Here is a 24,846-nt window from a genome sequence, read left to right as displayed (position 1 = left end):
CTTAAGTAAAAGTAGCAATACTACAATATAAAAAAATACTTGTAAGTAAAAGGCCTGTGTTCAAAATGTTACCTGAGTAAAAGTACAAAAGTATTGGTATCAAAATATACTTAAAGTAGGCCTACCAAAAGTGAAATTAGGGCTAAAGGGGTTAATGTATGTTTTATAAAATATAATCATTTATATTTGCAAAGTAACTAGTGACTAAAGTTTTCAAATAATTGTAATGGAGTAAAAGTACGATATTTGCCTCTGAGATGTTATGTAGTGGAGTAAAAGTAAAAGTACTGAAAATTGGAAATACACCAGAAAAGTAAAAATACCTAAACATTTTACTTGAGTACAGTACTTGAGTAAATGTACTTAGTTACTTAACACCACTGGATTTCATAAATAATGTCATGAATCCAATGAGTTTCTTCAAGTGCTTTCTGGAATATCTAAATTGTTATGTTCATAATTTATTATAACTCGATTCGGCATATATATGAGGGGAGAAAAAAACACTGCGGCACAAACAGGAAACGGAACCTAAGGAATAGGCGGGCTCTAAACCGGATCTTTACTACAATTTCGGAATAGGAACCCAAGAAACCAAAGCAAGCCTGGTGACGGACGCGAGGTTATGACAAAGTAAAGAGGAACACGGCGCATACTTATGACGTAGCTTTAAGCAGCAATGTATGTGAAGCAGCATTGTTTTGTTGCTGTGTTGATGGCCATGTGAAGGTAACTAAATACTAAACTGCTCGTTTTGTATTGGATTGATGACCATATATGTGTTACATTTACGTTACGTAATGTAAATACAAAGTAGTTATACTCTGTATAAAGTAGCATACATGTTAGGTTCTTAGTACCTATCTTCTGCTTCTATGATGTGGATCTGCACAAGCTTGTTGTCATCACTGATTGATCAAACTGGTGAAATATAACTTTAGTACAAGTACTGTATTGAAGTGTAATTTAGAGGTATTTGTGCTCTATTTGAGCATTTCTATTTCATGCTACTTTACTTTTAGCATAAGTAAAGTAGCATGACATACTCCTTTACATTTGATTTCAGGGGGATGTATTGTACCTTTTTTTTTACTCCACTGCATTTATTTGACAGCTTTAGTTAGTTACTTTGCAGATTTACATTATTAGTACAAATTACTTGTTAAGTAATAATTGATATATTTGTATAGGTCAAGCTATAAAGTTATTAAAATGAGCTCCACTTGACCAGCTACATTAAAGTGATGAATACATACATTCAACATCGTCATCATCATCTGTTTTCAATATTTTACTACATTTTGATGCTAATTGACTTTTGTACTTTGACTTCATTAAGTTGTATGCAGGATGTTTACTTAGTTGAAAGTAAGCCAAATAAATCTAAAATGACGCAGATGCGTTCCCGGATTGAAAGACAGTTACTATACAGACCAGACCTGTGTGGAATGATAAACATAGTCCTTCCTGCTTTACCCCTTTGCATGTCTCCGTCTTTCCGTCCTCTCCCAGTGTCCTGCAATGTCACCATCATCCATGGCCCAGATAAACGACCCAAAGATCGCCTTCGCCTACCTGCGTCCGGCCTGCGTCCTCCTGACCCGCGAGCCCACGCTGACCAACGTGCAGACGCTGGGAGCCCAGCTGAGAGACGTAGACGATGCCACGCTGCAGCAGCTGCAGGACTACGTCCTGTTTCCCCTGCGCTTCGTCCTCAAGGTCCCCGGGCCCATGAGGGAGGCTCTGGTGGTGGCCGTGGCCGAGACCATGAGCTACGTTCTGGAGAACACGTGCGTCCAGAGCTGGGAGACGCTCCGCGACGTCCTGTCTGAGCTCTGCCTCTGCGTCTGCTGTCCCACCGACCCGGGGAAACCCGCCGCCGTGTCAGAGGAGCTGAAGTCGGCCACGCTGCGTTGCCTGGACGCCCTGCTTCACGCGGCGTACGGTGATATAACGTTCAGGCTCTTTGAGCCCGTCATGCTGCCAGGTAGGGCTGCCTGCGACTATCCATTGGCTTCTTAGCAATTATTCTATTAATTTTGGATAATTGGATCATCATCATCATCATCAATGAATCAATGTGAAATAATCGTAATTTATGTTTTTACAATCAACTAATCCACTTAGTCTGATTAACCACTTAAGTCATACAACTGTGTTGCACAAAATAGCGAAAATAACCAAGTAGCGAGCTTCTATTTCCAAAATCTTTGCCACTATTTTGCCACTATTTCCATTCTGCCATTATTTTTACAAATCGATCGTATTAAAATCGATCTATTCGTTTGATTAACTGTTGCATCCTTACTGCCAGGTCTGGGAGCCGCGGTGTCTCTGCTCCTCGCTCTGGCGGAGCAGGACAAGTCGAGGAGCATCCAGGCGGCTGCCTTGAAGTGCCTCCAGGCACTGACTCTGCAGTGTGACTGCTCTCAGGACCACGTGGTCCCCTCCACGGAGGAGCGGCGCGCTCTGGGCGGCACCATGGCTTCATTCCTGCCTGGCATCACCATAACTCTGAACAGGATCATCACAGGAGATTTGAAGCAGGGCCACGCAGTCACAGTCGGGGCCCTCAAGGTACATCCTCCTATAATGTGACAAACCTCTGTCATGGTGTCATGGTGGTGTCATGGTGGTGAGGCCAAAATTGCTCTGCCCGGTTCTCCTCAGTGGCTGGAGCAATTGATCTGAATTTGCACACAGCCATTGACCATTACCATGTGCACCTAACCGCGTGCTGATTTCACCAAATCTCAGCTGTTTATTAGCATTTTTGTGTCAAAGAATGTCGCCATGGTTACGGGTTGCCAGATCATGTGCCCACGGATGCGTTGACCGGATATGGACTAGTACATTTAATTTAATAGACTGGTACAGTTTGTAGTCCTAAAAAGCCCAGGTGGGAGTTAGGTTCCCTCACCAGATTTCTAATGCTTTTCTACCACAGGATTTTTTGATTTATGCAGAACGTAAGGTCTATGGTTAAAGTTGCAATCCAGGGTGCTCGATGGCACAGGGGTAAAGTAAGTACCTGCACTGCGGAGTCTAGGGCAGTAGTTCTCAAAGTGGGCGTTCAGGGACCCTCAATGTTCCTTGAGGGGGTTCCAAAATAACATACTCTAACATACTCTACCATACAGTTGGGTTAAAATAACGGTTTAGTCATTAAAATAAGATGTGTGATTTTAATGTGCAATGGTGAAATGTATAATAAATACAAATTTATAAATCGAATTCTTATTTTTTTGTAGATGTGGTCCAGAGCAGTGGGACTTGTCATGGAAGATTGTCAGCTTGAGAAGTGTGATGCGGTGGGAACGCTGTCTCCTGGGCTGGGAAAGATCAGTAAGCTGTTGGTTCAGCGGACCCAGGACTGGGTGAAGAGCACCTCCCACAGACTGACTGGACAGTTGAAGAACTTCATATCCTGTGTGTCGGCCCACCAGCACTGGAGAGTGCGACTGGAGCTCGTGGAACTAGCAGACCATGTGCTGGCCCGCTGCAGCCAGTCACTGGGGGAGTGTGTCGGACCACTGCTGGAGGTTCTCGTGGGGTCCGTGAATGACGAGGACGCCAGGATCAGAGAGAGGCGAGTCATTTATCTGACGTATATGAGAGTAGAGCCCGACCGATGCCAGATTTCTGGGTCGGATACCGATTTTGTCCTAGACCAGTTGTTTTCAAACATGTCAAAAGGACCCCCAAATTGATACGTATTAGGCAGTGGACATTTGAAAATGTTTGGTACCAGGAACCCCCATAAGAGAAGATTCTTTTTATGTTTTAGTACATAATTCTACAGCTGTCAATACTATAAGTAAAGCAAGTGATTCATATGATCTGAATAGTCATTTTTATTTGTTTTATTCTTTCATTGGGCTAACTTCTATCCAGCTCTTTAGTGAAATTGCACTTGTTTATCATGTATCCTGTATGAGTTCTCTCTCTTGATTGCATAAAATTGGTATCCTGACCTGAAAATATATTCTCTGTTTAGTGTTTACCGATCAATCATTCTATAGCAATGATTACTATCAGAATACTGAGCTATTTAACTCTTATTTTGACAAAAAACATATCACTTACACACCTCTCCTCCTCTCCGCTCTTCCCCTTCTCCTGTGGCGTCACCTCTCCTACAGGTGTTCTAGTGTCCTGAGATCGGTGTCAGAGAGGATCCAGAGGTCTGGTGGTGGTGGTGGTGGTGATGGGATGTTTACTGATGTTCTGTCAGAGAACCTGCACGTTTTAGCCTCCTCTCTGCCCAGACTGATGAGGACATCAGACGATCATAAGAAGCTGTTTGTCCTCAATGTGTTTCTGGGTTATTTAAAAGTCCTGGGTCCCATGGTCAGTGTGGTGCTGAACTCGGCCGCACATCTCCAGAGGGTTTCCAAAGCCTTAATGCAGGTAACGGTAGCCATGGCTTTACGCTAACTTGATATTCTTTGTGTTAAACATTTTAGAGGATAAAAAAATCGACATCAAGCAATGGAACTATCCGTTTTAGAATCGGCGTTAAAACACTGTGTTGTTCTACTCCAGGTGCTAGAGCTTGATGTTATGAATGTCCGCATCGTGGAGGAGAGGAGTTCTGCTGTTTCCATAGACAGTTCCTCAAGGTCCCAACATCCCTCCACTGCATACAGCCAGAAGAAGAATTTTCTGTACTTCACAGATGAAAAGATCTTCTCTGCACTCATGGAGCTCTGTCGAACATTAGGTATGAGTTAATAGACTACTTGAGTAGAACCCGACCCATATATCGGTCACTATTTGGCTTTTTTTGACGACATCGGTATCTGCATTTATGCAGCCAACGTGTCACAATGTTTAACCGCTATCAACTTACCTGGCGTCATTATAGGCGTGATAAAGACGTGATGAGTTCAGTTTGTGCATTTTATATTTACTTGTTTGCTTTTCATTGTATAATTCAAGTTAAATGTTATTTTCGTATATTGAAGTTTAATGTACACTTAATATTTCTTTATCAATTAGTTATTTGTTTATTTTTAAGTTAATCAAATTAATTTTAAGATTTTGCACTTTTTTTTTGTTTTATTATTACCGTATTGTGTTTTTTTTCCCAAAACATCTGTAATCGGTGGCTTAGAACTCTCCTTAATCCTGAATGTTCATTGCTTCCGTCCATCTACTCCCAGGTTGCTACGGCGACATTTACCTGTTGACCGATCACTTCCTGGATCTGTACCGCGAGTCTTCGGTGTACAGGAAGCAGGCGGCCATGGTGCTGAACCAGATCGTCACGGGTGCTTCCAGCGGCGCCGCGGGGACCGCAGGGGGTCAGGGGACAGAGACGTGTCCTCCTCGCAGCCTGGAGGAGCTGGAGGCAGCAGTGGTGTCTGTCCTAGAAGAATACACCAGTCTGAATAACTGGAACCTGTGTACTGTCATAGAGGACGATGACAGAGACACAAAGGACCAGGAGGTAATGGAGGGTATTAACCTCTTGAACCCTATATACTAGGGGTCTTCAGGGGTTTTTCAGGCCAAGGACCCCTTAGCTGAGAGAGAGTTGAAGCAGGGCCAGGGACCCCCACTACATATTGGATTCATGTTAAGTGTGTGTTTTCAGACATTTAACCACTTAAACGCTCAATACTTTGTAAACTTGAACTTGGCTCGGTACTTGGTCTGCTCTTTTTTCCCTGTACACCAAATCTCTTCACCAAAAATAGCCGATCTACAAGCTCACAACGCGTCACAGACACGCTGTGAGCTTGTAGCTATTTTCGGCTTTACATTTAAGTTGCATTTTTGCCATTTCTTTTGAACGTTTTCACCTGATGTCATGCCCAAAATAGGGATGCCATGTTGAGAGTGTTTAGCCTACACACATATTTTAACTTAAAGCAACAATCCATAAGTTTTATGTCTCTCCCGACAGAGAGCTAATTACAGTGATGTCTGAACTACAGTAAAGATGCCGGTACATCTAGTGTCCAATCAATCTTGTGTGCGGTCTAAAAGTCTCAAAGTTAGTGTAGGGAGACCTCCTCTAACTTTTATGCACAAAAATAAGTCCCAGATTGTAGCTTTGATATAGCACAATATTGAGGGACAGCGAGTGCATTTTCCGGCAGCGGCAGCTTCCGCGGAGCTGCCGGCGGCGCCAGCTTTGGGAGTGTGCTGCGTTTGTGTAACGCAGTCCCCACCAATATTATTTACGATTCTGTGCCTATCGGTACATAACTCGGACGGCGCTTAGACGACTAGTAGACCATCGGCCGGTCGTCGCGGGCACTCGCGCCTGGAGGCGCTCGGGCGCGACTCCTTGGCCTCAAGGTCTACTGAGTCGGCGCGCCTCCGTAATGGTCCAAAACTATACTTTATCGGCGGTAAAAAGAAGTTGACTGCCGCTCTCCACCGGCAGTTCCGCGGCAGTTCCGCTGCTCCGCCGGCAGTCACTGCCGGCAGCTGCCGCTCCTCCACCGGCAGTTCGGCGGCAGTTCCGCTGCACCGCCGGCAGTCACTGCCGCTCCTCCACCGGCAGTTGCGGCAGTCACTGCCGGCACTTGCCGCTCCTCCACCGGCAGTTCCGCGGCAGTTCCGCTGCCGTAAAATGCACTCGCTCCTTCTGACAATATTAGCATAATTTTACTGAATGAATGCATATCATATGAATTTATGTGTGTGGTAGGACCAACATACTGTACAAACTTTGACATCGTTGACAAACTTGACATGTCATACAATTGCTGCTATTTTTCTATTATAATTCTTTCATGCTTTATCTTTATTACTTTGTTTATTATTGCTACAAAAATGTGCGAGTAACCAAAACGAAATAATGCTTATATACTTGTATGTATGTAAGACGTAACAATAAGACATTTTGAATATGCTAACTTCTCTGTCTATTCTCTCTCTCTCTCCCTCCTTCTACAGACTCACTGTCCATTCCTACTTCCGTCCGTATCCAACAGTGAGCTCATCCCCTCGTCCCTCTCCACCTCGCCCACACAATCCGCCGTCCACCATCTCAACAGCAACATTTGGCAGCTGTGCATCCAGCTGGAGGGCGTCGCCTGCTTCGCCCGAGCCTTGGGGCACGACTTCCGTCCGCTGCTGATGACGTCTCTGTACCACGTGCTGGAGAAGGCCGGGGACGAGACCCTGCTGGTCAGCCAGGCGGCGCTGGACTCCATGTGGGAGATCGGCGATGCGTGCGGCTACGGCTCGCTGAGGGAGCTGATCAACCACAACGCTGACTACCTGCTCAGCCACGTGTCCCTGAACCTGCGGAGACTCAGCCTGCATCCGCAGGTAGGGCTGGCACCATTATGGCTTTTTAGTTGGGTGGTTCTCAAACTTTTTAATTTCAAGGACCCCCCCCCCCAGTTTGGTCACGGACCCCCATAACTCAGAGTGTGTACAAATGGACCCTTACGATTCCATTTGGTTCCATTTGTGCACTCTCTTGAGTTACAGTCCTGTATGGTTCCTAACTATCAATCAACAACTAATTGTCATACTTTTGGCTTTGAACATTGGAACATATAAATAAAAATGAAATTTATTTTTGCTTTTAGTGCTTGAAACAAAAATTTCAAAGGGCAGTTATGTACACATACTTAACTCTCGCACTGCCAAGGACGACTTATGGCGAGACATCGTCATAACGCCCTGGCTGCCAAGGACGACACAGAAAACACAGAACCAGAGAGAACGCGATCCGAAGATTTACTGCTCCATTCACTTCCTGGTTATTACTTAAAAATCCGGTATCTCGGCTCCTGTGTACTTTTTTTTTACTATGTATTTTTGGCCGAGACATGTTATTTTCAGAGGCGTATAAAAGCGAATGGGAGGTCGTGATGAACATTTTTTCATAAAATATAATATATCCTCTCCCCTCACCTCCCCTACCCTCTGCTCTCCTCTCCTCTCACCTCCGCTACCCTCCGCTCCTCAGGCTCCTCGGGTGTTAACAGTCATGTTGGCCCATTCGAACCCCAGCCTGCTGCCACTAGTTGGGGATGTGATCCAGGATGTTCTTCTTGCGCTGGATCTCAGCTACAACCACAGAGCTCCACTCTTCTGCTCCATACTGCACTCTGTCATGAAGGCCTTGGGTGAGCTTTAACACATCTCATTTACTCTAGTTTTAGATTTATTGAGGTGGTAGTCATCATCACCATTGTACATTTTTATTCTTATGAATAAATCTGCAATCCTTTATTGATGTCAACCAGTAGGTTTCCTACCCGACACCAGGGCTACCATACAGACTGGTTCAAATAAAAATGTATTAATTCAAATAATTCCCAGAATGTAGCTTTAATCATATTAATAATTTGTTTGTTTTTGACATCTCGATACATAATTGTTATGCTTGTTGATTTAAACCTTATTGGTGAAATCATTTGCTCAGCCCTACTGCATCTCTAACCAAATGTACAGTAGGTGTAACCTGATATCCGGCGATTATTTTGTTTCTCTACAGTGAGTTGGTTCCCGTCTAGCCATGGTAGTAAAAGTGAATATAACAGCAACAAAACGACTTCTCCAGAAGCACTGAATGTCCGTCAGTTCCTGCTGGACTACTGCAAACAGAAGGAGCTGGCAGAGGGTATCGGAGCAGAGGAGGACGACACTGAAGATCCAGGTAATGTGGTTTCATTTGTACAGTATGACGTATATAATAATAATAATAATGTGTTTAGCACCTTTTCATACACAGAATACAGCTGCTTAACAAGGAACCCTAGGACAGATATGAAAACAAAATGAAACTATGTTAAGGATTAAGAGGGCCGGTGTAAACACTTTCTAACCGGACCGCAACAGTAATACCAAAGTTATCCACTTGGTGTCGCACTTGTCTCAGGAATATAATAAGCCCATGAATGAGAGCATCGGAACCACAATCAGGACATCAGTGACAGTCCCACAACCATTCAACTTCACTTTTCTTATTCTAGTTTAACATCAAAATAATAAATTAAAGATTATCAAATCTTGAGCATCAAATGTAAAATGTCATGTTGGCGATACAATTTGCTTCAATGTTGCTAGATACTTCATAAATAACTTGTAGTGTAGCTATCTACTTATTTTGAAAGGGAGATTTTAGTGTAGCTCAGTTAGTATTTATGAAGAGTAACTATTAGCCTAGCTAATATCTAACCAAACACAGACAGGCAGTTCACTGTCCAGTTTTTGTGGTTCCAGTGATACCCCCCGCCCCCCAGGTTGAGGAGGAAGAGGACGGTCCAGATGTGAAAGAAGAACTCCCCTCCCACCTTCAAATCACCAAGGACATTATGGAGCGCTGCATACACCTGCTGTCACACCCCAGCCAACCACTCAGACTAAAGGTACTTTAGACGGGTGTTTATGTTTGTGTGTGTGTGTGTGTTTGACATGTCATCACGCACGCACGCACACACGCACGCACGCACGCACGCAGGCACGCACGCACGCACGCACGCACGCACGCACGCACGCACGCACGCACGCACGCACGCACGCACGCACGCACGCACGCACGCACGCACGCACGCACACACACACACACACGCAAATTTACATTGACCCAAGTGTTATGGAAGTGTGTGTCGGTGGTTGATTGCAAAGCATGAAAAGAAAACCAAAGATAAAAGTCATACATCATCTCAACGACACATGAACAATTTGCACATAGTCTATACCAGGGTTCCCCAATAGGCGGCCCGCGGGCCATTTGCGGCCCGCGAGAGGCAACTGTCCGGCCCGCAACGACTCCTGTCATAAAAAAAATGAAAACATGTTTTTTTTCTTTTTTTTTTAATAACATCTGTATTACTGTTCAAGCAGACTAACAAACACATCTGTAAGTAAATTGTTGATTCTGGACTTATTTTGATTTTCAGTATGTACAACTGGCTGCTGTTAATCTGTATTACTTTTCAAGCAGACTTATTTTGTTTCCAGAGTGCATTTTTTCCTTGTGTGACCCTCAACACAGGATTTAAGAATCCCAGGCCTAAAATAACACAGTGTCAAATTAGCTCGATTAGAGAAAAAAAACGAATAAAAAACTAAACATTTCGGCGCCCCCCTGGCCCTCGGCCTGGTACCCGAGACATAATTTGGCCCTTGGGGAAAAGTAATTGGGGAACCCTGGTCTATACATTACTTCTGACTGACCTACAAAATGTTGAGAATCTTAGTAGACGTACAGTAGGCAGCTATGAATGTTAATGTTTCAGTCTGGTCTGGGGAACGCTGAGTCTTATACCAGAAGGTATGAGCTGGAACTGTCTGATGATAGACTCATACTGTAGGAATCAGCAGTCTGCCCCAGACGAGCATTGTATGATTTCAACAGTACAGACAAAAAACTCTCCAAGATTGCAGGGTAAAATAGTAGCATCAACTTGCATCAAGCTGCTCAGTTCTACAGACCCGGCCTAAATCCTGATTTAGGCTCAGTTGTGCGCCAGTGTCATGCACCGAAAATAGCTGATCTACAACCTCTCAACATGTCACATTTGTGCGATTTAAAAAAACATAGTTGTTAACTCGGTCTGTGGATTTTAGAAATATTTAACCAAAGAAAGGTATTAGCTAGAGCTTGTGACTAAATAATAACTACATAAGATCCATTGGAATACAGGTTATTTTTTTCCTTTTCCTGAAAAGTAACAGCTTTGGACATAAAAGGTTTCCACCCGACAGCGACAATATCCAAGTGAAGTTGACTACTTTGCATGTGTCTCTGTGTTAAGGTATTGGATGTGTTGGAGCTGTGTGTTCATGTACTGACCGAGAGGGAAAACGAACTGCTTCCCATGGCCCATCGCTGCTGGCCTGCACTCCTACAGAGACTGACCGCGGATGATCCGCTAGCTGTCCTCAGAGCCTTTAGGGTACGTACTGTATGTAATATGTAAACTGTAACATCCTGGTGTTAATTTAACTCAGAGAGTGTACATATGGAACCAAATACCCACACCCTGGATGCTACCATATGTTTTCAGTTGAGTATGTCGTGGAATTCTGGTCAGAAGTACATTAACACTCATGTCAGTGGTACTGTAGTTCTGCCTCGAGCACAGGGCAGAGATCATATTATACTGAAGCTGCCTGAAGGACAAACTGAACCATAACAAGATAGGTTGTACCAAAACAATAGCTATTAACTAATTCAGTGCCCAGCTTATTTATGGAATTTTGGCGTGCCACAGCCAAAATGCATTGTAAAAAAAAAGTGCTTAGGAGCCGAGATACAGCCTTTTTCAGTAAGAAGTTAAACAAAGAGTGAATGGAGCAGCAAATCTTCAAATCATCATATCTTGGGTTCTGATTTTTTTTTTTCAAAAATAAATAATAATTAGATTTTTCTTTTTTTTTGACGTCTTAGACGTCTAGTGGCACTCAGGGCTTATATCAACGGACGTCTTAGACGTCCAGTGGCACTGAATGAGTTAAGCATTTAGGTTCTTACAAGCTTTCAAATATAATGTATTGTAGAAGTATTATAAGTGATGGTAACATAAAGGTTAGATATAAGCAGCCATATAATTTCTTCCTCAAGTACCTCCGTTACCAGCACAAAACATTATTTCTCATACTGACAGAGTTTTCATATCTCGGTCTTGTTTTATGTCCACTTATCTATTTTGTATTTATTTAATTCATTTGGCTTTAATGTTCAAAACTCACTCAGGCCAGGTGAAAACATAATGCAGTGAGCTAGCTGTCAACTTGTTTTTATTGGTAGGTGGCTGATGTACAGTATGTTGGCAATTGGCTGTATGGAAAATATGTCAAATAAAGGATTTTTTTCAAATGTGTGCGTTAGTTTCCAGATTTAAATTATTAAGTTCAGGTATAAAAGTGTATACATGGTTGTGTGTTGGGGTGCCTGGTGGCTCAGCTAAATAAAAGCATAAAAATGAAATAGAAATCTTCATAAATTATTGAGGGAATTTGCCCTTTGGGGCCTTCAAGTCATCTGTTACATTTTTAAGTGAGTGTACTTGAATATCCCGGCTAGGTGCTGATTGTGCTGGGTGAGACCTGTGGCGACTTCTTGCGCAAGAGAGTGTCCAAAGAGGTTCTGCCCAAGCTGACGTCCTCTCTGACCAGGCAGGCTGCGGTCAGTGCCAGGGCCACTCCTGTCTACACACACACCCTGGCCTACAAACTACAGCTCGCTGTACTGCAGGGCCTTGGCTCCCTGTGTCTGTCACTTAACCTAGGTAGGAGAGCGCACAAACACTGTGTACACACACACACACACACACACACACACACACACACACACACACACACACACACACACACACACACACACACACACACACACACACACACACACACACACACACACATTCAGGTACAGTATAGGGGTGCACCAGTTAATCAAACTAATCTTGGTTTTGCAAGCAGATGCAAAAAAAAACATGAAACATACACACTGAAAAGATGTCCACATAGCCACAACAACATGCAAAAAAGGTTCTATGTGCACTGTGTGCAGTATGCATACTATATGAATTCACCAGGCTTTGTTCTGTTACTTTTGAAAGTCATCCTAATGGCTCATGTTCAAACTGGGAGTGAAAGGAGTAATGCATGCAAATACAGATATACATAAACACAAATTAAATAGACAGATAGAGTTCATGTATCGGTATGTTGATGCGCATATTCAACTATACCTATTTTCACCACTAGATATCATATCAGTCCTGTCTAACAGTAGAATGCAGGCTCATTTATATACTATACTTTACTAATACTACTTTTGTGAAAAAAAGAGCTGTTAGTGATACAGCTGTGTTTTAATTCTACTCAGGTGAGACAGACCTAGACTCTGTGTGTGAGGCCTGCCTGCCCTACCTGAGCTGTAGACAGCCCATCAGACTGCAAGAGGCCTGTTTGAGGTAAGAACATAGAACACAGAATCAATGGTGTCACAGGCAACACATGCATTGCTCCTTGCAGCGTGGTCCATTCTCTTAGCTGAGAAGGATCAGACCCTGAGATGAAGGCTGCTAAACTGTCTCCTTGTCCCTTTTTTCCCGTTTCATTTTATTTTTTCCATCACAATATCATTAAGTCACAACCTTTCTCTTCTGGTACCAGGTTGCATTCACCACTTTGCTTGTAGTCAGCTATTTTTGTTACTTTTGAGCAATACTGTCAAATGGTAGAAGTCATGACTCATTCAAGACCAATCAAATGACATAGCAAATAACTGTTGCAATACTGTATGTGTTAAAACATTAAAATGTTTTTTTCCCAGTAGGCTTGTGAAACGGCTTCTAAGTGTAACAGACAAGTGTAGCTTACATAAAGTGGATTGGTGTGGTTTCTATCTGGGTGTGCCTCCGCCAACGAAAGTGATGGAAATTGCGCAATAGACACATGCGCCAAAATACCAAACACATGTCATGCGGCAAGAAAAAACTCACCACTTTGCTACAGGAAATTGTCAATTTGCATTTCGATTGCACATAACACACCAGAGCGCCTGCCACACAACGGGGCCAGAGGGCTGTTCTGTTGGTGTTTAGGGCTATCGATTATTCCCCTAGCTATTATTCTATTGATTACTCTTTCGATTCATCAATTAATCGAGAAGCACATTTTTATTTTATGTTAATCATATCAATGATTCGATTAACCACTTTATTATTATACTTTTTATACTTTAATATTTTATTCTTGTTGCAAAATGGTGTCGTGCACAAATAGTGAAAATAGCCGATCTAAAAGCTGCTCTACTTTTCAACCTTTTTTTTTTTTTTTACTTTCGACCTTACATGCCCAAAATAGAGATCAATTATTAATGATTTCATTCATGATCAATTATAGATTATTTTTAAAATAATCGATACAATAAATTATTTAGATTAACTGCTGCAGCCCTAATGATGCAGCCCTAAACCTACTCTCTTTGTCTTCGGTCATCAGTGTTTTCCAGCATTTAATCCAAGTGGACCCCGACGCCATCTGGTTCGCACTCAGCGAGTTGCAATGTCCATTCTCCTATGACCCACCCCACCCCGACCTTCCACCTATACACCTGAACGGGATGGGTCAGCCGCGGGACGAGTACACGGACAACCTGCTGAAACTACTGCGGGAAGAGTTTAGCTTACCTGTCAGTCAGTCCGCCTCATTAGATAAAGACATGATTAAAGATGCAATGAATGAATGAGTGCTTAACCTACCAATGCCAGGCAGCCAATGTATCTATCTATGCATATATTAAAACTGCAATCCATTATAATTTGTTTTTTAATAAAACATTATTTTTACACATCTGTATGTTGAGGTATGTTAATATAATGTAACTAACATAACTACGGTTGTATTTGGTCTCCCTGCTCTTCTATTGATAAATGCACATCCTATGGTCGGGTAGGATCACTACTGGTGGAGGAGAGGTATTGCATCAAAGTCCAAATGCTCTTACAGCTCAACGTAGTCATTTTGGTGCTCCTGCAGGGGACCTGGGTTCGAATCCTGGGTAGAATATGAACTTATGGAATGTGTTTTAAAGGTAGAGCAGCAGGTAGGTAAAGGACAACTTCAGATTTGTACGCACTTTGACACATCTAGACAACAATATCAGTTGCTTTTCTTATATAAATATATGGAAACTAAGATGAAAAAAGTTCTGAAAAGGCAACCGTACAGGTAGCAGATTGGAATTGTACAGTAATGACATCACAAGTGGAGGAAGTTGCTAGTTGTACATACTGTATTGACTGTACTTTGTGTAATATTGGACTAAATGTACATTGTAAATATCTCGCATTCAAACCGGCTGTAAATGCAATGCTCTGGAAGCCGCTCCACTGTTAACTGTAAAAATTAAATGTATATTGATATAAGTAAACATTGATATAAGTATTCTTGTAGTTTGGGTGAGTTTACCAGATTGGACTTCTTCCACTCCTGACCTCACAGCCTTGAGTATAGGAAATGTGGGGGTGGGGCAGATTTTGCTGTTCAAAAAACGATTTCTAAAATGTATGTCAAATTATAACATGGGTGCAGTTTTTTTCAATTTGAATTTCCAGAATTTAAAATGATCCGTTGCCTGTCTTTAATTTAATTCTGAAGATGATGTTGCACTTTCAAGCCCGACAAATGTAATCCTACTATAAATGCGTGGAATCTCTGCATGCATGCATGGATGTGTGCAAATCTGTCCTTTGCGCATCTCGAGAACTGTTCAACCAATCGACTTCAAACTTGACGTGTGGACCCAGGGAGTGCAGTGCCAAGTGGTAAGTCAATCAGATTCAGCGTCTCGCAAAAAAATGAATCCATTAATCTGTCTGTGTGTTGGTTTGTCTGTGTCCCTTTTTATGGACCCGGGAAAGTGCAGTGCCAAGTGGAAAGTCGGTTGTCATCAATATGATATGATATCATAGACTGGCTTGATAATGGATACTGCACTAAGTAGGCTACTCTTACAATGGATACAATGGGTATTGTATAAGCGGAGGGGCTTGCCTTCCTAAGGGGCATTGCACTGGTGATTTAAAATGTTGCAAAATACTGTAACGGGTCTTCCTCCTTTTGCGCAATAACAGTTTACCAGCTACGCAGCCCTCACAAGAGAGTATGTTGATCCGACCAATATGTCTGAATCATAGGTTGGGGCCTTTGTCAGAGTACCCGTTGTATCCAAATGCCTGTGTCCCTTTTGTGCAAATATATGGAGATATATGTTTCTGTCTGTCTACCCGTGTCCCTTTAATGCCCATATATGGAGATCTCTGTATCTGTCAGTCCTTGTCCCTTGTATGCCCATATATGGAGATCCCTGATGTCATCAGTTAAGTATATGCCCATATATTGGAATGCCCATATATGGGCATACTGGTTGGATCGACGGTTCTGGACAACAGGAGATCCCATGTTTTAATTTTATTTGCAGATGGGTTCACAGATTGGGGTATTCCATACTAGCTCGGAATCCAGACTGATTCGCTACGTTTGTTTTTTCTCACTTCCCTACTCAGTCTGACATTGGCATTGACAGTTTTACATTGGAACACTCCCCCCCCCCCCCACACACAAACCAATCAGAAGCTGCGGACCGTTATCTCCCGTTTGTCCTGCCCCTTGGAAATAGGAGGCTTGCTGATGGGCAAAGTGAGAAAGAAAAAAAACGCCTAACGTAGCAATCAGTCTGGATTCCAGGCTAATTCCATATATGGGGATTTGGGGATTTATCTATATTTATTTGTAACCGTCTGTCTGAGTTTGTACCTTTTATGCCCATATATGGAGATCTCTGTATGTGTCTGTCTGACTGCGCCTCTGTCCGGCGGTTCAGGACAACCAGATCTCCATATATATGGGCATATCGGTCGAATTGGTGCTTCTGAACAACCGCCTATCCGACGGACTCGGACATTGGCAACGTTTTCAGAGCTCTCTCTACTCTGGTAGACAGAATTGTGGAGTGTAGTGTGTGTGCATGTTTCTTCATACTGTCTAACCGAGTGAAACTCTTGTCACACTGATTACAGTGGAAAGGTTTTTCTCTGGTGTGGAGATGCTGGTGTGCCTTCATGTGACCTGACTGACTGAAACTCTTGTCACACTGTTTACACTGGAATGGTTTTTCTCCGGTGTGGACACGCTGGTGCTGCTTCAGACTATCTAACCGATTGAAAGTCTTTTCACACTGTTTACAGAGGAAAGGTTTTTCTCCAGTGTGGATACGCTGGTGTTTCTTTAGACTATCTAACCGATCGAAAGTCTTTTCACACTGTTTACAGAGGAAAGGTCTTTCCCCAGTGTGGACACGTTGGTGTGTCTTCAGGTGGCTTAACCGATTGAAACTCTTGTCACACTGTTGTTCACAGTGGAAAGGTCTTTCTCCGGTGTGGATACGCTGGTGGGTCTTCAGGTGACCTAACCGATTGAAACTCTTGTCACACTGTTTACATATGTGAGTTTTCTTTCCTGTTCTGTAAGTCAGCTGATGTGTTAAAGTCGTGGTAGCCTGCTCATCGCCGTAAGATTGTGGTTCATCTGTGTCTCCGTCTTGTTTCTGGCTGGTTACAGGGCTGGTGTTTTGCTGACAGGCTGCTGAGGGGATCTGTCCATTCCTCAGCATTTGGTGGTAGACGTTATTGTGGCTCCTCTTCATGTGTTTATGGAGGAAGATCTGAGACGTGAAGCCGTACGGACATTCAGAACAGGATGAGACCTGGGGAGATTGGGATCTCAGTCCTTCCTGGAGTGGGGGTTGATTGTCTAAGCTGCTAGACATGGGCGATTGTAGGTCTGTACTGCTCAGCTCAGTAAGCTGTCAAGGCTTGAAAAGGTTCCCTCGGTATATCTCTTGATACTGCCCCTTGCACTCTGTGTGGTCCGCTTTTAAGCAGAGTTGACTAGACGCTCGCATCATCAGTATGACCTCAGTGCCCAAATATGGAGTCCATGCCAGTCTATGACGTCATATTGATGACATCATGGTACTTCATGACATCATGGTACTTAATAATATATGGGTATTTGCGTTTTTTGTAGATTTGCTGATCCGAATGACTTTCCACTCTGACTTTGCATCAAACCGTATGGCAGAATAGTCTCCATTTATGCGTATGTTATGTTTGTGATACAAAGGTTTTTTGTCCACTTTGCGTACTCCATATAGGCATGTTACATGTGTGATGTCCACCTTCCACTGTCCATCCACCACTGGTCCACCATCCAGCCACCCTTTATACAATTTTAATATAGTACTAGAGGTTTGGGCCACTACGCGGCCCTCGCATCTAGAGTTCGGGGCGCGATGCCTCACTCGCATACACCGCACAGCGGATCCGACCGATATGCCCATATATGGAGATCTCTGTATCTCACTCCTTGTCCCATTTATGCCCATATATGGAGATCCCTGATGTCATCAGTATATGCCCATATATGGAAATATGTGTATCTGTCAGTCCTTTTCCCTTTATGCCCATACATGGAGATCCCTGATGTCATCAGTATATGACCATATATGGAAATATGTGTATCTGTCAGTCCTTGTCCCTTTCATGCCCATACTGTATGGAGATCCCTGATGTCATTGGTATATGCCCATATATGGGCATGCCCCCTTTTGTGCCCATAGCTGACTGATAAGACAACACCCTCCATATTTGGGCGTAGCTGCATTGGGAACTCCTTACATGGTTATGGCTGAATCATGGTGACATGAGCAGAGGTCCGTCTGCCGGCCGGTCCCCCCTTAAGCCAATTTTGATATAGGATAGGATAGGGCTTAAGTGGTTAAATGAAAACATTTTGAGAAATTTTGAAAGAATATAATAATAATAATTATTATTATAATTATAATTATTATGTTTGTTACATGCCCAGGTTGAAAGTGGTTAAATGAATTGAATGCGCAAAAGTATTCATATAGTTAATTTTAAAAAATCTTGGTTAATTCTTAGTATAGTTTTGTACTGCATATTGCAATAATAAGTTATAACATGTGTCACAGAATCCCAAGGCACACCTGGACTTGTCTCATGGCCACTGTGAACCACTGGACTAAACTACTTAATTCAAGTTACTCTATACCATTTTACAGCAATACACCCTAAAGTTTAGCTGGCATGGTGATGACCCCTGGTTTAGGGTGTAAGACTGATTTTGGCAAACAAGGTGTTTTCTGTTAAATATGGGTACATGAACTTGGTACGGGAAAAACCCCAACAACAACATCATCTGTGGAAAAGCCTTGATGTTGAAATATGAAACAGTCCCATGAGTTAGCCTGATTATCAGCCTGAGCAGTCCACTCAGAGAGTTGGCGGGGTCTATGGTCTGGAACCAGGCTAAGTTAAAGTGTAACCATAGACAAACTCCAGTGCCTTCCCCCTTATAAGACAAGTCCGGCCTCTCAGTTCATAGAGGCTCACATCAACTTCGTGCGCAGGACTCTGTTTAATTCCACTATACCACAATGATACCTGTGCTCGGCATGGCCCTGCTTGGCCTGGTGTGTGTGACTCGTGCTCAGAATGGTGCCGAGCCGGCGTCCACATGCACGGCCTGCCCCTGCGGGTCGGAGGTGAACGTCTACACAGAGCTGAGGGACCTGCGAGCACTGGTGGTAGAGTTGAGCACTAAACTCAGCATCACACAGGAACAACTACAACAGCAGAGCACAGCTGTGGCTGAGCTCAAGAGAGAGAATACAGGTGCAGTACGATACTTCCATAATGTCCTTAAAGATTATCGATTGCTTTTATTAGCAATTATTCCATTGATTACTTTTGCATGTAATCAAAAAGCAAGTTTATATATAGAGATTTATATTTATTTATTTATACACTGTGTGTGTGTGTGTGTGTGTGTGTGTGTGTGTGTGTATATATATATATTGTTTGTAATTTTTATAATCAATTTATAATCAATCAATTTTGGAAATCTTGTGCTTCGTATCAGATAATAGCTTGCTGTAGTGTTTGTTGATGGGAAGAACCTTTCATATTGGTGTTTCTGAATATTTATAAGACGACAAACACTGCAAAACTGCATTGTCGCATTGCGACACGTTTCGAACTTGTAGATCTGGTATTTCTGCTAATTGTGTGTATGAGGAAGTATAGGGCTTAAGTTGTTAAATCTGTAACCGGTTTTGTTAACACCAGTGTTACTTGAGACTGAGAGCTTAATTCCATTGTGGTCCTCAACCACACTTTCCACGATAGCGTTATTAGGCTGTGGTTCTCAAAGTGGGGTCCGGGGACCCCCAGGGGTCCTTGAGGGGGTCCCCAGCAAAACTAGTTTTATACTATAGCAACAAATCAGTTTAACCACTTTAACCCCCTATACATTGGCTATTTGAAAATAGCCAATCTACAAGCTCAGAACTAGTCACAAAATGTGATGTGTTGAGAGCTTGTAGATCTGTTTTGACAAATTGAATATTTTGGAAACATTTTAACAAAAGTCTGGCACAACAGGTCCCTGGCACAAAATATTTTCACATGGGTATCCATGGTCAAACACGTCCTTGACATAAAAACGTTTGAGAAGCACTAACCATTAAGGACATAATAAGCACAAGGCTTAAACCTGTCAGAATGACAAAGGTATGTGTTCTACAGAGCGTCCAAAGGTGGCCTTTTCAGCTGCCCTATTGTCCAGTGAGGATAAAGATTATGGCCTCATCAACACCGAAACAAACCTGGCTTTTGGTAAAGTGCTAACCAACGTAGGCAACGCCTATAATCCAGTTACAGGTAAGATACTGTGCACATTTACAATGCAATTTTATAAAACTTTATGAAAATGTACAATGTCTTTCAATTTCTCTCTCTCTCTCTCTCTCTCTCCAACACACACACACACACACACACACACACACACACACACACACACACACACACACACACAGGAGTCTTCACATCACCTGTGAAGGGAGTGTACTATTTCAGATTTACAGGATATGGTTTTGCCAGCCACGATATAGGCCTGAGCATTTTCAAAGGAAACGAGCGGATGATGTCGGCGTACGATCACAAATCCAGCGGTGACACGAGTGACGTCATCTCTAATGGAGTCACACTGCTGTTGGAAGTGGGGGATGTGATCTACATGCGCCTGTGGGTCAACACTTGGCTCCGCATCGACAGTAGATACGACTACAGCTCCTTCAGCGGTTTTCTCCTGTTTCCCGTTTGATCACTTCAACCCTGGCATCAATAGGCCAGTGGTTCCTTACCTTTTTTTCCTTGGAGCCTTTTGTTACATCCAGTGGTTTGATTGATTGATTGATGTAGTTTATTTAGAAAGACATGAGAATAGTACATGACAGTACATAACAGTACATGGAAGTACAAATTCACAATACAAGGTCTACTAAACTGGAAACCCTCATTAAGCATTACGCTTGTTTAAGATGAGGACCCCATGCACACAAATCATGATGAAATATAAGAGGCAGGCAGATATACACACTACTATACAGAATGTCATACAATCAGCTTTCAGGTTACTGGTATGACGAGAGAAAAAAAATATATATATATATACAAAAGAGGAAAATGAAAGAGGGGGGGGGGGGGGTAGGGAGGGGTAGGTTAAGACTTAGACAGGGGCCATTTTCGAATTGCAGCCTCCTGAAGGTGTATCTTTAGGGCAGTTTTGAAAGTGAGTAGGGTTTTACACTCCTTTACTCCTTTTGGTAGGGCATTCCACATTTTTGATGAATAGCATGAGAATGAGTTCATACCCTTAGTTGAGCCAAATCTGGGTTGAACATGATCAGTGGAGCTGCCTCTGGTGTTATGATCATGGACTTCATTAACATTTTTGAAGTATTTTGACAAATACAGGGGGATCCCAATGTTGTGGTGTATCTTGAAGACCAGGCCCATAGCAAGTTGCTGTACTCTGTCCTCAACCCTAAGCCATCCAATCCTAGCAAAATGAGCAGGGGTTAGATGGGTTCTGTGATTGAGGCCAAGAAGTAGCCTTACAAGTTTGTTTTGGGATGTTTGGAGCCTTGTTTTTAAGGCCTTGGAGGTGTTGTGATACCATGAAGTGCATGCATAATCATAATGACCTTGAATGAGGGCCCCTGCAAGAATCTTCAGAGTATTCTTACTGACTAGGCGATCAATCCTCCACAAATAGCGTGTTGTTCGGTTGACATTTTTGATCACTTTTTCGGCGTTTTTGTTACCGGAGAGGTTTGCCTCCAAGATGGAGCCCAGGTAGGTAATTTCATCCTTTCTTTTGATGACATTATCACCCACTTTGATCGTGAAACTCTCTGCCTTGCTAAGGTTAGGACTGGACCCAAAGAGGATGGATTCAGTTTTACCCAGGTGTAATGAAAGTTTGTTGTCAGAGAGCCAGATGCAGATCTTGTTGAGTTCGGAGCTGAGAGTTTTCTCAACCTGCAGCCTGTCCCTGTCCGAGACTAGCAGGGCCGAGTCATCTGCGAACAGGAACAGCTTGCAGTCGCAGGCCGATGACATGTCATTCACATATATCAGGAACAGTAAAGGTCCTAGTATACTTCCTTGTGGGACACCACAAGTCACAGGGAGGGGGGGGGACTGGGTGCCGTTTACTTCCACCACTTGCTCCCTCCCTTCCAGGTAGGATCTCATCCAGTTCACTGACGTATCATCAAAACCTATTGCTTTGAGCTTATTGATCATAATTGGGTGATTGACGGTGTCAAAGGCCTTTTGGAGGTCCAGCATGACCATGCCGCAATATTTGCCCTTGTCGACATCTTGTTTGATAGAGTCGTTCAAATAGAGAAGGCATGTGTCAGTGGAGTGGTTTGTTCTGAAACCAGATTGGAATTTGTAAATTAGATTTTTTTCGGCAAGATACTTATCGACCTGTTCATAGACTATTTTTTCCATGACTTTCGAGATGGAGCTAAGAATAGAAATAGGGCGGTAGTTGCCAGGGTCTAATTTGTTTCCTTTTTTGTACAGAGGGGTCACCCTTGCTTTTTTGAAATCGTTAGGGACCCGTCCCTGTATGATGGAGAGGTTTATTATGTGGGTAATGATTGGAGCAATGGAGGCGGCCGAGTCTTTTAGAAATTTGGCGGGGATATTGTCGAGGCCTGTGGCTTTGTGTTGATGAAGAGCACTCAATTTTTTAAACACCTCTTCTGTTTTCACAGGGGAGAGTTTAAAATCATCTTTCCGTACACCCTGTTTTTTGTAAAATGAGTCAACATGTTCTTCACCATAGCACCCAGAGTGAGGGGGAAGTTTTTCAACCAAATCTGAGGTTATGGTCGTGAAGAATATGTTGAGGATTTTACTCACTTCATGTTTGGATGTGATGAGAGTGTCATTCACCTTGAGGCTTATGTTTGTAAACCTGGTTTTCAATTTCTTGCTGCAGCCTAGTAGGTTGTTGAATAGCTTCCAAAGCTCTCGTGGTTTGCTTTTATTTTCCTCAATTTTGTCATCGAGGAAGCTTTTTTCTGCTAGTTCGAGCATGCGATTAACCTTGTTTCTTAGCTTGTTTCTTTCTTTTACAAGTTTAGCTACGTGGGATTCGAGACCTTTGTCAAAACACCTGGCGAGTTTGATCCTACCTTTATGAAGCTCAGAACACTTTTTGTTTCTGACCTTCATGGCAGTAAGGATGTCCGAATTCATCCATGGTACCGGGCGGGATTTGACCATGACGGTTTTCATGGGGGCCACACTGTCCAAAATTTGAATGAATTTGGTTTTGAAACCAAGCCAAGATTCGTCTACCTGTGTGCTGTTTAGTACGTCGGACCAGTCCAGTTCCTCTAGCCTGCGATCTAAGTCCTCACTCTTATAGTTTTTGAGGTCTCTGATCGTGACTGATTTGTGGCAACCGTTCTTAGGTTTACGTTTCTTTCTGGTGCAGAAGATCATGTTATGATCAGATATGCCACAGGTAGAAACACCACTATTGAGGATTTTGTCCTTGTCCGTTGCTAGAATGAGATCTATGGTAGTTTGAGTGGAAACACACAGCCTTGTGGGCTGGGTGATTAGCTGGTGGAGTGAGTGCCGATGACAAAACCCCTTGAATGACTTATACACTGACGCTTCCTTACAGAGCATGTCTGTGTTAAAGTCACCAAGAAGAATCGTCTCCGCACACTCCACCTTAGCTAAACACTCCTCAAGTCTTTCATAGAAATCAGTCTGGTTAGGAGGTCTGTATATGGTACCGACTAGCACAGGCTTGGAATTTTTAAAAATGATCTCGACCCACACAGCTTCAATGGCTGCATCCTTCAGGTCTTCGCGAAGGATGCACTCATTGTCAATATGTACATACATGCATACACCACCTCCGTTTCTCCCATTAATGCTCCTATCATTTCTGAAAAGTTTGTAATTTTCAATTTCAATCTCAATGTCCTTTATCGTATGATCAAGTTTAGTTTCAGAGAAAGTTAAAATGTCAACCTTACCATCATAAAACATCTGCTTGATTTGTGTTAGCTTGTTTCCTACAAGGGAATTCACATTGAGGTGAATCATGTGCAAGCCAACACCGAACGATTTGATCATTTGATCAATGGAGATGTGTTTGTCCACAGAGATATCAAGTTGAGGAGCAGTATCGAGGGGGGAGGGGGGTGTTGTGGTGTTAGCGTCCATCAAAGCATCTGTTCCGTCGTAGGCAACTAGCTGTGGGGGTTGGGGGGCGGTGGGGGGCCTTTGTCTGGTTCTCGGAGGTAAGCAACCAGCTGTGGAGCTTGGGGGGTGGGGGGATGGGGGGGGCCTTCGTCTGTGTTCTCGGTGGTCCATCCTGGTCCCTGCGCCGCCTGAAGCCACCAGAAGATGTGTCCGTGGATCGGCTTCTTCGGTCGCGCAGCGTCTCTCCGTAGGACTTCGTGGTGCGTTGAGGACGGCTGCGGTGTCGATGTAGTCCGAGGGTGCGTTGGCTTGCTGGGACAGAAAGCTTGCGGTGTTAGCCTGGCGTTGTTGTTGTTCCCCGTTGCCGTTGGCAACGTTAGCAACGTTAGCAACGCTAGCTACGTTGGCAAAGTTTTCCTCCCTCGCCAGACGGGCAGAAGTTTGCCTGGTGGTAACTGGGCCTGGGTTAACGTGGATATCACCCGACAGGAGAAGAAATAGGATGATTATATATCTTCTGTCCATGCGTCCTGTCGGGGGCGCGTTCTTCTTTCTAGCCGAATTCATGGCCAGGAGCGTATGGAGAGCTCCAGCTGCGAATCCCAGATGTTTCGTTGATTCTGTCGAGCCGATCAGATAGAAGTCGGAGTGTTTTTCGTTTTTCATTTCCCGTGGATTCCCCTTTTCTGTCTCCATCAGGTGTAGATTCTGTGGATATTCGAGGAATGAATCCGTCGTCCACAGA

At 43.3% G+C, this 24,846-nt stretch overlaps 2 protein-coding genes across 2 annotated transcripts in view; one reads left to right on the top strand and one right to left on the bottom strand.

Moving 5' to 3' along the window:
* Nucleotides 1-24,846, bottom strand: part of calcrl2 (calcitonin receptor-like 2) — a 218,421-nt gene that overhangs the window by 101,424 nt on the left and 92,151 nt on the right. The window lies entirely within an intron of this gene.
* tti1 (TELO2 interacting protein 1) lies at nucleotides 669-14,218 on the top strand. The gene is made up of 15 exons (XM_080444327.1): nucleotides 669-729; nucleotides 1,513-1,987; nucleotides 2,315-2,577; nucleotides 3,252-3,589; nucleotides 4,143-4,410; nucleotides 4,546-4,723; nucleotides 5,166-5,452; nucleotides 6,913-7,290; nucleotides 7,940-8,099; nucleotides 8,471-8,632; nucleotides 9,199-9,344; nucleotides 10,737-10,877; nucleotides 12,008-12,212; nucleotides 12,812-12,899; nucleotides 13,933-14,218. The coding sequence occupies exons 2-15, from the start codon at nucleotides 1,522-1,524 to the stop codon at nucleotides 14,177-14,179; spliced, it is 3,327 nt and encodes a 1,108-aa protein (XP_080300453.1). The 5' UTR covers nucleotides 669-729; nucleotides 1,513-1,521; the 3' UTR covers nucleotides 14,180-14,218.

This window comes from Gymnoscopelus braueri, assembly GCF_963280865.1.
Source record: "Gymnoscopelus braueri genome assembly, chromosome: 12".
Classification (NCBI taxonomy): domain Eukaryota; kingdom Metazoa; phylum Chordata; class Actinopteri; order Myctophiformes; family Myctophidae; genus Gymnoscopelus; species Gymnoscopelus braueri.
The sequence above is the reverse complement of the archived record's forward strand: the minus strand, read 5'-3'. Positions and strand labels throughout refer to the sequence as shown.